Raw genomic sequence first — 13,990 nt, 5'->3', positions numbered from 1 at the left:
ACAGAAAGAACGGGGACGTGAACTACAGGATTTTTGTACAGTAATTTTACATCTTTAGGTACTTTACAGAACCCATCCTGTTTCTTAGGTGCAGTTGACTAAGCGTGGGTTAGAAGATATAGAAGCAAAAGTATCCAAGAAGGCTCCCACAGTAGGGGGACACCATTGACAGCTATAGGACCCCCTACATCCTCCCCTTTTTTAACACCTTTATTGAATTATGACATACAAATTTACACTTACATAAACGCAAAGTGTATTTAAACAAATTCACATCTACAAACATACTTCACATATATTGCTATATATCGTATAATCTAAGCAACATTACATAAATTATTCAATTCCTTCCCTTTTTCTCCCTTCTTCCAATAATTCATAGTACCTTTTCTGGGCATCTGAGACCTGTTTAGTGTCCCACTCAAATAACTTCTAGTGGGTAATCTGGACACCAATCACATCTGAGGCCAGTTGTCCTGGAAAATGTTCTGGGAAGGAGTATGCCAGTGAGTCATCTGAATCCTCCTCCCCCTCCTCTGAAGAGAATTCATGCTGCTTTAGTAAAGGAGGAAGAGCACAAGCATGAAGAGGAGGAAGAGGAGGCTTCACAGATAAAATGGCTTTGTACAAGCCTTGAGAAAAATCAGTCTATTCCTTTTCATGGGATATCCGCTGAGAAGAAACTTTTGCCCGCGTTCCCCCTTGATGTCTACTTTAACAAAGCTTGGTTGCAAACAGCCTTGCTGGACCCTCAATGAGAGAGTCAAGGAGACAGGTTCCTCTTCTCTGACCAAGATCTGATGCATGTCCTCTGGTCCCTCGGAAATATTCATCCCAGGTTCTCCCTTCTCTCCCTTAACAGGAGGTTCAGTCTCAGACGTGCAACCAACAGACACAACACTGGCCTCTGCTGAGGTTGTGGTAGCAGGCATCTTCAGAAGGGCTTGGATGTACTACAGACTCTTGTTGCATCTTAGTGAGTATATCGGAGTCTGCCTGGACAGTGGAAATCCAGTTTCAATTTTTTGTGCTTCTTGGGTGAAAGAACCAGGTAATAGAGCAATACAATCCACAGGTGTCCACAAATTCACTTTATTTTAGCTCTTTCGTCGGCTGTAAAGCCAAGACTTCTTCAGAATAAACACAGTAACATCCAAAGCAGTTTAAATAAAACCACATCACATCCTGTGACATTAATAATTAAGCTTCCAAGAAAATTTTAAAACAGCTACCACCCACAAAGCCATTTTTTCAGAAACATTGCAAATTCTTCGTTAAAAATATACAAAATTCCAATCTCATAAAATAAGTTGTAAATATACAAATAACCTAAAGTTACTTAAAAGACATCTAGCAGTGAAAATAATGTGCAAACAGGCATTGTGCATACACTTATACTGGCAAACTGTCATGTTAGTCTCGCATGTGAAAATCTGCTTTTAATTTTAAAAAGCTGGAAATGGACACCCTTTCATTAAGCCCTGGGGGGTAAGTGGCATTGCACCCCAAGTTGCCACATAAGCTCCCTGCATTCAAGGAGTAAATCCATCAGGCCCCCCTCCCCTTATTACACTTGTTCTAGGGCACTAAATTTAAACTGGTGTTCAGGGAACTCTCATGCGTTTCCAAGCACATTCTTGATATTTTTCCTTCCAATATCATACATATGTTGATAGATTCGTTTATTAAGGCTGTTAATTGTTTTCCCTATGTAAAACTATTGACACTGCTGGCATACAGCCACATATATCAATGCAGTCTTTAAGTAATACCCTTCCATAGCCCAAAATATTAAATTACGTCATTTTCTATAATGTAAAGGCATTGTGTGCAATGGCCACATTTCCTCATGCAACCTTTCATCTAACCTGATGAACTTTTTTCTAATAAATTCTTAATTGACTTGTCTCTTTTATACACAATGGTTGATCACCCAACTTAATTTGTAATGTTGGTCACAATCAAACAACCAATTCTGGTTAATTATATCTTTTATTCTCCCATAAAGGGGGTTAAATGATAATACCAATGCAGGCTCAAATGGTTTTTCACTTCTAGACCTAGAACCATCTTCTTATCCCTCTCCTTTCTACTTGGGGCATTTTCCCTAAAAATGGGAAAAAGTACCCTTCCAGCCTCTTTTTTATCACCTCATTCAGTACTGGTTCAGTAAACTCTTTCGGGTACCCTCATTTTGTTAACATTTCTTGTAATATATTCACTTCATCCAAAAATGTCTGGTAGTCACTAATCATCCTAGCCAACTTAACCCCCTGCTCCTTCATCAAAGATCTCTTTTGGTGTAAGAGGTGCCCACTGCTTTAGTGCAAAAGGGAGTTAGAATATGTTGGCTTCCGATATAGGGAGGATGTAAATGTGTGCTTCAGCCTGTCTTTAGCTATGGTGATATCCAAGAAGTGTATCCTCTCATTAGTTTCCATTGTAAATTGCAAGAAACTTGTACTGGAATTTAAAACCCCCAAAAATTCCTGTAACTCATCATACGTGCCTTCCTAGAAAATAAGCATGTCATCAAGGTAACGGCCATAGAACTTGCAATGTCTAAAGTGTCTAGACCTGAATACCAAAGACATCTCCCACTGGGTAAAAACAACATTAGCAAATAGGGGGGTGCATGCCGCCCCCATAGCCACACCTGAGTTTTGCTTGAAAATTGACCTTCAAAAAGAATATAGTTGTTTTTAAGAATAAGGTCCATTATGGTCCTATACATCAAAATTCTTGAGTGACTAATGTTGGTGTATCCACATAAGAAGTTATAAAACATCATAATGTCCTCCTCATAAGGGATCACAGCGAATAAATCCTTAATGTCCATAGTGGCCAAAATTAACTGATCAGAGTAGAAATGTTTGTGTATTTTCCTAAAACAATCCCATGAATCTTTTAAGATATGGCAACAATTGTTCGCAACCCCTTTAAGGTTAAAGCCAACAAATTTCACCAGGGAGAATGTTTTTGATGCTTTTGCATCAACTATAGGTCTTGGGGGGGGGGGGGTCTATGGTAGACTTATGGATCTTGGGTATAACCAAATATCGTGGGGGTCCTTGGATTATCCTGTTGCATAAAATTCAACTCAGAAAGCCAACATTAGTCACTCAAGAATTTTTACAAGTTCTACGGTCTTTGAAGGGGCAGGGGAATGTCATCCAGGTAGGGAAATAACTGTATTCCCTTTGTCCTGCAGTAAGCCACCATAGGTGCCAAGCATTTGATGAAGACTCTGGGTGTGGTGGAAAGTCCAAAGGCCAAGGCAGAGAACTGCAAGTGAGAAGGGCCCACCAAGAAACTTAAAGAGTTCCTCTGGGAGGGCCTGATTGGGATGCAGTGAGGAGCATCTTGTATGTCTAATGTGGCCAGGAATCCCTTGTGGGACAATCAGAGCAAAAAGGGTTGACAAGGTTATTATTTTGAAGGTAAGTACTTTTAGGAAGAGATTGATGTAGGAGAGATCTAGGATGGGTCTCCATGGTCCTTCCTTCCTGAGGACCAGGAAGAGCCTTGAATAGAAACCTCTTCCTTCTGCAGAGCAGGGGACTGACTCTATAATGCCCTGGTCTAACAGTGTCTGCGGTACTGGCTGTAAGAGGTGCAACTTCTGCATAGGAAGTTGAGGAATGCCCCGCCATGTGGGAGGAGAGAGCCAGTACATGAAGTAGCCATTTTGGAAGATGGAAAGGACCCATTTGTCTGAGGTGAGACAAGCTCAAAGAAGGAGACAATGAGAGAGGTGGGCGGACAGAAGTACGGGGGGGGGGTAGACTGGCAGGTAGTCAGATGCTACCTGCCCTGTCTTAAAAGGTAGGGGTTGCCCTAGGCAGAGGTTCTTTTCTGGTGGACTTGCAAGGCCTTGAAGGAGGAGCGGGTCGGGAGTGCTTCCTAATAAACTGTTTCGGAAGGGTAGTTTCTGTGAAACTTGGGGATTGGTGAGACCGGTAAATGTTTAAGTTCCTGCATCTCTTTTCCTTTCTGTTGCAGAGATTTAAAGAGGTCTGCAACCTTAGAGCCGAAAAGTGCAGCATTGTCCAGGGGAGCATCAGTGAGCTTAGCCCTGAAGTTAACTGGCAGGGGATGGAGGCAAAGCCATAAGTATCTGTCTAAGGCAGATGCTGATGCTGCTAACCTGGCAGAGGATTCAGCAGCATCATAGCTACACACGGAGTGTCTGATAACCTGGGATGAGAGAGCCAGGAGACAGGTCAGTGATACTTTGGCAGGGGAGTCAGGGACATCTGCCAAATGTTTTGTGGCAGATTGTGAGAGACAAGGTGTAATTGGCCATGTGGGTCTGATAGTTTGTGGCTCCAAAAGCCAAGCTATCAGAAGTATAAATCTTTTTGCCTAATCATTCCATTGTCTTGCTGTCTTTGTCAGCTGGGAGAATGGTGGTAGTAGGCAAGAGTTTGGTGGCTTTGTCAGTGGCAACAGATACAGTCGCTGGGTCAGCCAGTGGGCACTATCAGACGCTTAGCAGTGTTATGTACTTTGTAAAGCCTGTCAGTTCTACGTGGAGCAGGAGGTGGAGAGTGACTGCTCAGAGATGCCAAAGAAAAGGCACCTAGAAAGGCAGGCAGGATGGGAGGAACAGCAGATGGGCTGGGGGGTTCCATCTGAATGCGGTCATAGTACCTCTTTTGTACCCCAGTCATTTCTGAGGAATCCCATTTAAAGTGTTCCTTCACCCTGCTAATTGTCTCACTGAAGGTAAGATCTTCCAACTGGAGAGTCAGGGTCCAGTGACTCTTCTTCGGGGAATGCATACCTCAAGGGTGAAGAGAGTTGGGAGTTGTAAGAGAGAGATTCCTAAGAGGAATCTGAAAAGACCTCCTCTTCCCTGGGTGCTGGATCTGTAGGCAGAGGCCTAGGGCTCAGGAGAGGTGGAGGCAGTAATAGCCAGTGTAGGCCTCAGTACCATGAAGGCACTGTAAGAGGCTCTGGCTGAAAGCCTGCCAAATGAGGCATGGCTTCTGTAGAGGGGAGATAAGTATTCTCTTTCCCCTTCTTTTAAGAGGGGCAGTGTACGTCTGTCTGGAAACCAGTGAATGCAAGGGATCGGAAAGCTCTGATGACTCCCCAGAAAATGCCAGTCCGCCCCCAGTGTCGGCTAGCAGCACCGGAATAACCTCTGCGGACGTGCTCTCACTTGTGGATGGTGTAGCCATCCTTAGAGGTACCCACAACCTCCAAACTGGTGGATCCGTAACCCATCCCTATAACCAGGCCTATGTTGGCCACAGGCTGGGAGGTCGCCGGAAGAGGCTCAATGGTAGGCCTAAGGTCCGGGCCTTCTTTTTTGGTGGTTATGTAGTGATATCAGAAGAGCCCTCCATCCTAAGTGTAAGAAGTTTTCAGACGTTGGTTCTCGAGGTATAGGTTTAACACACGCAAGTGACTATGCAAAGTTTTCGGAACGTACACCTGGCAGATCGGACAGGCCTTATGGTCGTGAGATTTTTCCCAAACAGAAAAAGCACTTGTCGTGGGCGTCCTTTTGAGGGATCTGGCATCCACACTGGCACTTAACCTTTCTGGATGACATTAACAAGCAATATTAAAAAAATAGGACTGAAAAGGCCCCCAACGGGGTACTTATCTGAACAAATTAATATGATGTCAGCGGTAACAAGAACCCCTGGAGTACGACTGGCAGTTAAACATTTCTGAGGGCTGGTGTGTGCCAACATCGCCTTTATGGCCCACGAATTCTCATCCACATCTGACGCATCACAGAGGAAATTAAAGCTTTTGGACACTGGCCGTACATATGCAAGACTGAAGGGTAAAACCCACATGCAGAATACTGCAACATGGGAATAGGACACCTGCTAAGAGGCTCACACAGGGAGGTAAATTCATAAATCAAACATGAACGTCTTTCAATAGCATGTGGCCATTAGAAGATATTCAGCAGACAGCTTTAATGAATCCCACTGACATGACAAAAGCTTGGCCTTGTGCAAACATAAAAATGTCAATAAATGTCACCACACACTTCCACACCAGATGGGATATATTGACATACAGGCAGACGGCAAATTTCAGGAGTGTTTTTTTTTTTTTCAAATGTTAAGAAAATCTTACAAGCTTCCTCTTGGGTTTAAACTGTGGAACCTGCAATGATGTTTTATGGCTCGAATGTTTTTACTACAACATGCGAGTGGTAGCCATCTGCACAAATAAGTGGAAATTACCTTTACACAGTAGGCATACTAAAATAAACAATATTATGGGAAACAGTAAACACTTGGCAAAATAATGAACATTTTTAAAACAATCCAAGCAGAGTAAGATCCATACTAACCAGAAGGACAGTGTTTTGCCCAGTTCTCCTCCACCTCTTTAAAACCATAATATAAAGCCACCATGTTGCGACGTCCATTCTCCTGAGAACTGGCAGTGCCACTTACTGGAGGAGATAGCAAATTATATTGTACCTGCATTATAAAAAGAAACAAAATGAAGTGTCCAGGAATTCCAACTAAAAGCATTCCAAGAGCTAAAGAAAATGACTATATTCTCATGCTTTTGTTCAACATTCACTTACACCTTGGGCTTAAATGTTTTCATAGATTCACAGGCAAGCACTAAGCTAGCTGCCCTTGTGGTTCATTTTAAGCCTAACCAATCTCTCTAAGGTGAGAATTAAACCCTGCAACCCAGTGTGGTAGACACCTTAACCATTATGCAAACTCCTTCTGAAATTCCAGACTGAGAACTGAACAAAGGCCATGGTGAGGCCATAATTGCCATGTGTAAATTCTTGACATTTCAAATGACAAAGTGTTGCGAAAAAAAAACATCCATTTTCACTCGAAGTAATACTGCACATGCCCAAGGACACATTTCAAAGCATCATTCTGTCACTAAGCTGCTTCCTCAAACAGCAAGATTCAGCTACTACTCTTAGAAATAATAAAAAAATAGTTTTATGCCAGAAAGAAGCAACCCAATCAGGCAACAATTCCAAGTTGCTCATGGAGTACAAAAAAAATAAATACAAGTACATGAAAACCATAGACCTCTCCACTCTGCACTATCAAAACAAAGCATTCCAAAAGAATACCTGACAGTAAAAGGGAACATGGATTAACTTGTTACAAGAGAAAAAGAAAAGCAAGGTACAGCTGTACAGTTGCGTGAAGGTGCTCACAATAGGAAATAGAGTAGCAGGCTCAGTATTGGGGACAGCTGCAGTGGGAGGTTAATCTTCCTGTAGGATGTCAACAGGAGTCTGCCTTCTCTAGATCAAATTACTAGGTGATCTCCCAAAGAGGGGCATTAATCAGAAACTAGGTTGATAGAGAACTTGCAATACAGCGTCTGCAACATGTGTGCCTCAGCCCTCAACTTAAAAGGGTCCAGAAAGAATAGTCGTGTAAAATCTTACCTTAACAATAGATATTCTTCTCTCCCATGTTGCAATATTCACTGTGGGATTTCCCGCCTCAGGTGACCAGACATCTGCTCCTATACAAAAGCTTAAGCCTGGGTGCTGTAGGTGAGTGGAACATCAACCGCAAGTACATAAACCAGGGACCATAAATGTGACATTTGCACACGCAGACCTCAGAACTTGAAGCCCAGAATAAAGTGCACAAAAGAACAAGTTGAGACTAAGGAGCAAATGTCCCTGAATGGCTGTACAGATTAGCCTGTAGGGAGTGGATACAGAGGTCAAAAGACCAATCATCCAATAGAGATAGAAAAAAAAAAAAGGTATGGAGGGTGGTAAGCAAGAATGCAACATGGAAGAGAAGAACATCTATGGTTATGGTAAGATTTTACACAACTATTTCATGTCCTTCTAGTCCTATGTTGCAGTATTCATACTGTGGGAGAGTACCACAGCTTAGAAGTGAATGGAATGGTAGAGTATTCCAAGAATCCCTATAGGACTGCTCTGGCAAATCCTGCTCTGGCCCTGGAGACCTGGTCTAGCTTGTAGTGTTTTGTGAAAGTGTGAACTGTAGACTAGGTAGTTGCTTCCATGATGAAGGCTATGTCTAGCCCTCTAAAGGCTTTGGAGGTAGCCATGCCTCTAGTGAAATGAGCCCCAACTCCCTGACGCAATTATTTGCCATGATGTAAGTAGCAGAAAGTACAGTTGTGTACCTACCATAAATGTAGATGTTCGAGTGTATCCACTGCTGCAGTCATTACACTAGGGTTATCCGGCTGGCAGGCTACCCGCAGTCGTCCTGAATTCCAAAGTCCTGGTCTGGCATCGGTTGCTGTCGCCTCTTCCCTGACGCCAATGCACCAGGGGTATAAAAGATGCAGCCAACGCCATTTTCTTCAGTTTTTCTTGCCCCAGATGTCAGATGCCCCCAAAAGGGTAGGCTAAAAAAATTCTGCTCATAAAAATGCATGCAGTAACATAAACATTACCTTCATCTACAAGCAAATACACCACATAGGTTGTATAGAATAGAGAAGTACAGGTAAGTCCCAGCAATGAAAGGGGGATGGTGGGAGGGTAACCTGGACTGCAACAGTGAATACACTCGAACATCTACATTTATGGTAGGTACACAACTGTACTATGTTCGTGTTTCATGTTGCAGTCATTACACTTGGGTTGAATCCCAAAGCTGAGGTTGGGTGGCTGGACCTAAATAGAATTGGGAGTGGCTATGAGGCCCTGCAGAACTGCAGGGGCAAAGCCTGCTCTGGATTTAGAGTAAAGAGTTAAGTGGTAGTGCTTTGTAAAAGTGTGCATTAAAGTCCAAGCTGCAGCCTCCAAAATGTCCTTGGTTGGTACTCCTCTGAGGAAGGCTGCTGAGGTGGCTGCTGCTCTGGTTGAATGTGGCCTAATGCTCTTAGGTACTGATTTGCCATGTTGTGAATAGCAGAAACGAATGCAGTGGCCTATCCATTTTGAAATAGTCTGCTTTGAAATAGCTTTTCCTTGTGATCCTGCAGCATATGCCACTAAGAGTTGCTCAGTCTTTCTGAAAGCTTTAGTTTTGTCCAAGTAGAAGCGTAGCTGTCTGTGTATGTATAAAGAATGCAGAAGTCTCTCCCCTTATTCTGTGGGTTTGGATAAAAAGTAGGCAAATGAATGGTTTGGTTAAGAGCCACACTGGACACCACCTTAGGCATAAATGCTGGGTTTGTCCTTAGAGAAACCCTGTCCGGATGGAAAATAATAAAAGGTTCCACAGCCATTAGTGCCTGTAACTCTGAGACTCTTTTTGCTGAGGTTATTGCTAGGAGCAGAGCTGTTTTCCATGATAAGTATTTTATCTCAACTGTATTGGCTGGCTCAAAAGGAGGCAGTGTGAGCTTTTCCAAGACAAAATTGAGGTCCCAAGCAGGTACTGGAGCTCTCCTTGGAGGTCTTATGTTTTTGGCCCCTCTGAGGTACTGCCTTAGCTGTGGATGTGAAAAAATAGGTGGGTCTGTATTGTAATGAGCAGAAATGGCAGAGGCATGGACCTTAATTGATGAGAAGGATAGGCCTTTGTCCAGCATCTCAGTTAGGTATTGTAAAATCTGAGGAATATTTGGTACAAGCGTGTCCATTCCTTGTCCCTGGTTCCAAGCATAGAATCTCTTCCATTTTTCTGCATAAGATTTTCTGGTGCTGGGCCTCCTGGCCTCCAAAATAACATCCATAACTGCTATAGGCAGAGGTGTGTTCTGAATGGTTACATTATCTGCCATGCAGCCAGATTTAGGGTTCTGAGCTGGCTGTGCAGGATCCGATTGTTTTGTTGGGTCAGTAAATGAGGAATTTGAGGTAATGTCCAGGCTGGTCCTTGAGACAAGCTCTTTAGGATTGGGTACCAGTGCTGGCGTGGCCAGTCTGGGGCAATCAGTTGGACAGATCCGACCACAAGCTAACCACCCTAGACCATCCACATCCCGCTCCCAGCCCCCCATTAGGAAAACAACCGTAAAAAATTTCTCCAAAGCCAACTTCACGCTTCTTAAGACAAAAGTGGCAAACTTCATGACACCCATGCAGATGGGCAATAGAGGTACAACTGCTGAATCCTACACAAATGCACTTTATAAGCACTTACACGAGTGCATAGATCATGTTATCCCTAACAGAACCAGGATGCTATCCTCCAAAAAAAGGAAGCCAATCTGGTGGTCTTCTGCCATAAACAAACTCTACAACAGAAGAAAGAAACTGTTGCAAAAAAGGGTAAAATCCCATGACTGGAGGAACTCCCTGGTCAGCTTCAGTAAGAAGAGGAGATCCCTCAAAATCCCCAAAGCTTGTTATTAAAATAAAATTGCCACTGATTCTAAAGACAGCCATAAAGCATTCTCCAGCTATGTCAACAATCTCAAAGGCAACACTCAGATCTCCTCTGAGTTGCAGTACAATGACACTAAATATACAGAACCAACTGATATTGCCAACATCCTGACAGATAGGTTCAGTGCTAACTTTACGCCCCTCTCACCCCCTAAAGGGCCCATCTTTATACAGGAAGAAAGTTCCTGTAATCACGGCTGCACAGGTTAAAACTTCACTCTCCAAAGCCAAGAACACAGCATCCATAGGACCTGACAACATCCCAGGCTGCCTTCTACATGAACAACAGAATGAACTGGCACCCCACCTAAGTAGCATGTTCAATCATAGCCTCACCTCAGGCTTTGTGCCCTTTGAATGGTGCACCATGACAGTTATCCCACTCCATAAAGGGGGGGCCACAACGGACCCCGGGAACTATCGCCCCATTAGCTTGACGAGCCGCATCTGCAAGACCATGGAACGTATCATGGAACTCAAACAAAGACATTGGAAATCTCCAAACCCTGGACCCCACACAGTTTGGGTTAGTAAAAGGCAGATCATGTCTCCTAAACCTGATAGACTTCTTTGAAGTCACCAAAGCCATAGATGAGGGTAAGGTGGTTCACACAGCCTATCTAGATCTCGCCAAGGCGTTCGACACCATCCCCCACTCTGGAATTATAAATAAACTCAGTAAACTAGGTATAAATCCCTATGTCACAAGATGGGTTGCCAACTGGCTTACTGAAAGAACCCACACTGTGAAAGTAGCAGACTCCACATCAGACTTCAGACCAGTGACAAGTGGAATACCACAGGGTTCAGGTCCTGGGTCCTCTCCTGTTTGGTATCTACTTCTCTGAAGTACAGGCTAACACAGAAGGTCTTTGGCTAACTAAATTCGCAGAAGACTGCAAACTAGGAGCCATAACTGAAACTTCTAACGATGTGGACATCATACAAAAGGGCCTCACTGAGACAGATGCCTGGTGTCAAAGACATGGTCTCAAGCTCAATGCCAAAAAGTGCATTGTCATCCCCTTTGGTAAAAACTCTGTACCCATGAACTACCACATAGGTGGTAGTCTACTTGACACCGAAAGTGTGATAAGAGACCTTGGGACACAGGTGGACAGTAGTCTCTCCTTTGATAATCACATCGCCAAAGTGGTCAGGAAATCCTTCTACATGGCACACCTCATCACAAAAGGTTTCTCATCCAGAAAAAAAAGAGGTCACTCTTCCCCTCTACTCATCACTCAGACCCATTATAGAGTACAATGCCCCTTTTGGTATGTACCTCACAAGACCTCTACAACAACTGGAAAGGCCACAAAAATACCCCACAAAGAGGATTACTGGCCTCAAACAGATGCCTTACGCAGACAGTCTCAAAAAACTCCAGCTTTACTCCATCACATATCGCCTACTCAGAGGCGATCTCTGCCTAACATACAAAGCTATGTCAAACCCAGAGCTGTTGGACATGCTCCACGTAAAGAAATCCCAATCCCTTTGAGCTACACGCTCTAGGGACCTAAACCTTGTCACCACAATAAACAGAATATGCTGGAGGGATAGATTCTTGTCCCAGATACTTCCCATACTCTGGAACAGACTACCTGTGTCAAACAGAGCTCCTCATTAGCATTCCAAGAAAAATCTTGATGATTGGATGGGTAATAGGAAATTCACCCCAGGGATCACTTCTGTGGTTCTGCTTGACAGGGGCACATGAAAATTTTCTTGGGTGGCGAAAGCCAGGGTACATTTTTGGCTAGGCTTGTATAGGCCCTAGGGCCAATAGCCTAGTACCTACCTATGAACCTATTTTTGGCTTCTCGTCTAACCTTTTGGAGTACCTTGGGGAGGAGAGGCAGTGGAGGAAAAACATATACTGTAAGGGTTTTCCAGCTGAATGATAGGGCATCCACTTTCCATGCTTGCTTGTGATAAATCCTTGTGCAGAATCTCTGTAGTTGGCAGTTGAGAGGAGGCAAATAGACCTATGTCAGGGCATCCCCATTTCCTTGTCATGCTGAAGATTTGTGGATCTAGTTTCGACTCGTGTGGATCCATGAGGTTTCTGCTTAGTTCATCTGCCAAAGTATGTCTTTCCTGGCAGGAATTGTGGTTGCAGATGTACTTGATAAGTCAATGCTGTGTTCCACAAAGTCATGGCTTGTCTGCAGAGGGGGTAGGAATGTGTGCCTCCTTGCTTGTTTATGTACCACATGACTGTAGTATTGTCCGTCTATCAGCAGTTGTCCTGGATGAAGTAGATCCTTGAAGGCTGTCAGGGCATTCTGTACAGCTAGCATCTCTTTTTGATTGATATGAAGATGCATTTGGCTTGCGGGCCATGAGCCCTGAATACATTTTCCTGCCATGTGGGTCCCACAGGCATAATCTGATGCATCTGTTAGTGTCTGCCTGGCTGTGGGTAAAGTAAATGGCTGTCCCTTGTTGTGGTGACAGGCCTGTGCCTACCATCGAAACTCCTGTTGCAGGCAGGGAATGAGGGTAATTAATGTTTCCAGGCTGTGGCAATGTTGAGTCCAAACACTTTTTAGATACCATTGTAGGTTCCTCATATGCAGTCTTGCATATGGAATTAGCAGAATGCAGGATGCCATGAAGCCCAAAGCCTGCAGAGTTTTTCTTGCAGATAACTGGGTCTTTGTTGTCATCATTTCGAAGTAAGAAGTCAGTTGCCTTGGTTTGTCTGGCGTGAGAAGCCATCTGGGCAGTTGTATTTAAGCTTGCACCCAGGAATATTATCTCGAGAGGGTACCAGTTTTGATTTCTTTTCGTTCACTGAGTACCCTAGGCAAATTAGTAATCTTTTTACAAACGCCAGACGCTTCAGTAGAATGTCCTTGTTCTCTGCTTGAATAAGGCAGTCGTCCATGTAAGGATATATTTGGATTCCTCTTTGTCTGCCAAATGCAATTACTGGTGCCAGGCATTTTGTGAAGACCCTGGGCGCAGTAGATAAGCCAAAGGGCAGTGTAGAGAATTGGTAGTGCATTGAGCCAGCTATGAATCTGAGGTATCTTCTGCAAGATTGTCTGATTGGGATATGCAGGTATGTCTCTGAGGTCCAATGTTACAAGCCAAGCCTTCTTGCCCAGCATGGGCAGAAGATGCTGCAGAGTCAACATTTTGAATTTTGGAACGTCCAGAAAAGTGTTTAGAATAGACAGGTCCAGTATTGGTCTCCAGGCTTTGTCCTTTCTGGGAACCAAGAAAAATCTTGAGTAAAATCCTTGTCCCTGCTCTTGCTGTGGTACTCTGTGAATAGCCCTCATGCCCATGAGAGATGAAACTTGCTTTTGTGCCTCTGCCCACTGATTGCGTGGCAGGTCTGGCATACCTTTTGTCTTTGGAAAGGTGTGAAAGTGAAACCTGTAGCCTGAGACACTTATATTCAAGACCCATTTGTCCTGGGTGATCATGTGCCAATTTTGTGAAAAAAGTGCTAGTTTTCCCCCTAAGGGTGTGCCAAAATATAAGTGCTTGGCATTGGCAGAGGAAAGTCATTGGGACCGTTTCCTATATGGCTGTGATTTGTCTTCTCTGCTTTTGGAGGTAGAAGCAGCCCATTGTTTAGGCCTGTATGAGCCTTGGGGCTGGGATCTGCCTCTAGGGCGTCTGTATCTGCCTCTTTGTGGCCTGACACTGGAAAGGACCAATTCTTAGAAGGCC

The 13,990-nt window shown here is 43.9% G+C and overlaps 1 protein-coding gene across 1 annotated transcript in view; it reads right to left on the bottom strand.

Moving 5' to 3' along the window:
* UBR4 (ubiquitin protein ligase E3 component n-recognin 4) overlaps positions 1 to 13,990 on the bottom strand; it is a 3,959,899-nt gene that overhangs the window by 3,486,733 nt on the left and 459,176 nt on the right. The window contains 1 exon segment of the mRNA XM_044087073.1: positions 6,326 to 6,458. Coding sequence (XP_043943008.1) covers positions 6,326 to 6,458 — 133 coding nt within the window.

Source organism: Protopterus annectens, chromosome 1.part1 (assembly GCF_019279795.1).
Source record: "Protopterus annectens isolate FY-2018-M chromosome 1.part1, PAN1.0, whole genome shotgun sequence".
NCBI classification, from domain to species: domain Eukaryota; kingdom Metazoa; phylum Chordata; order Ceratodontiformes; family Protopteridae; genus Protopterus; species Protopterus annectens.
This window is presented reverse-complemented; position numbering and strand designations above follow the sequence as displayed.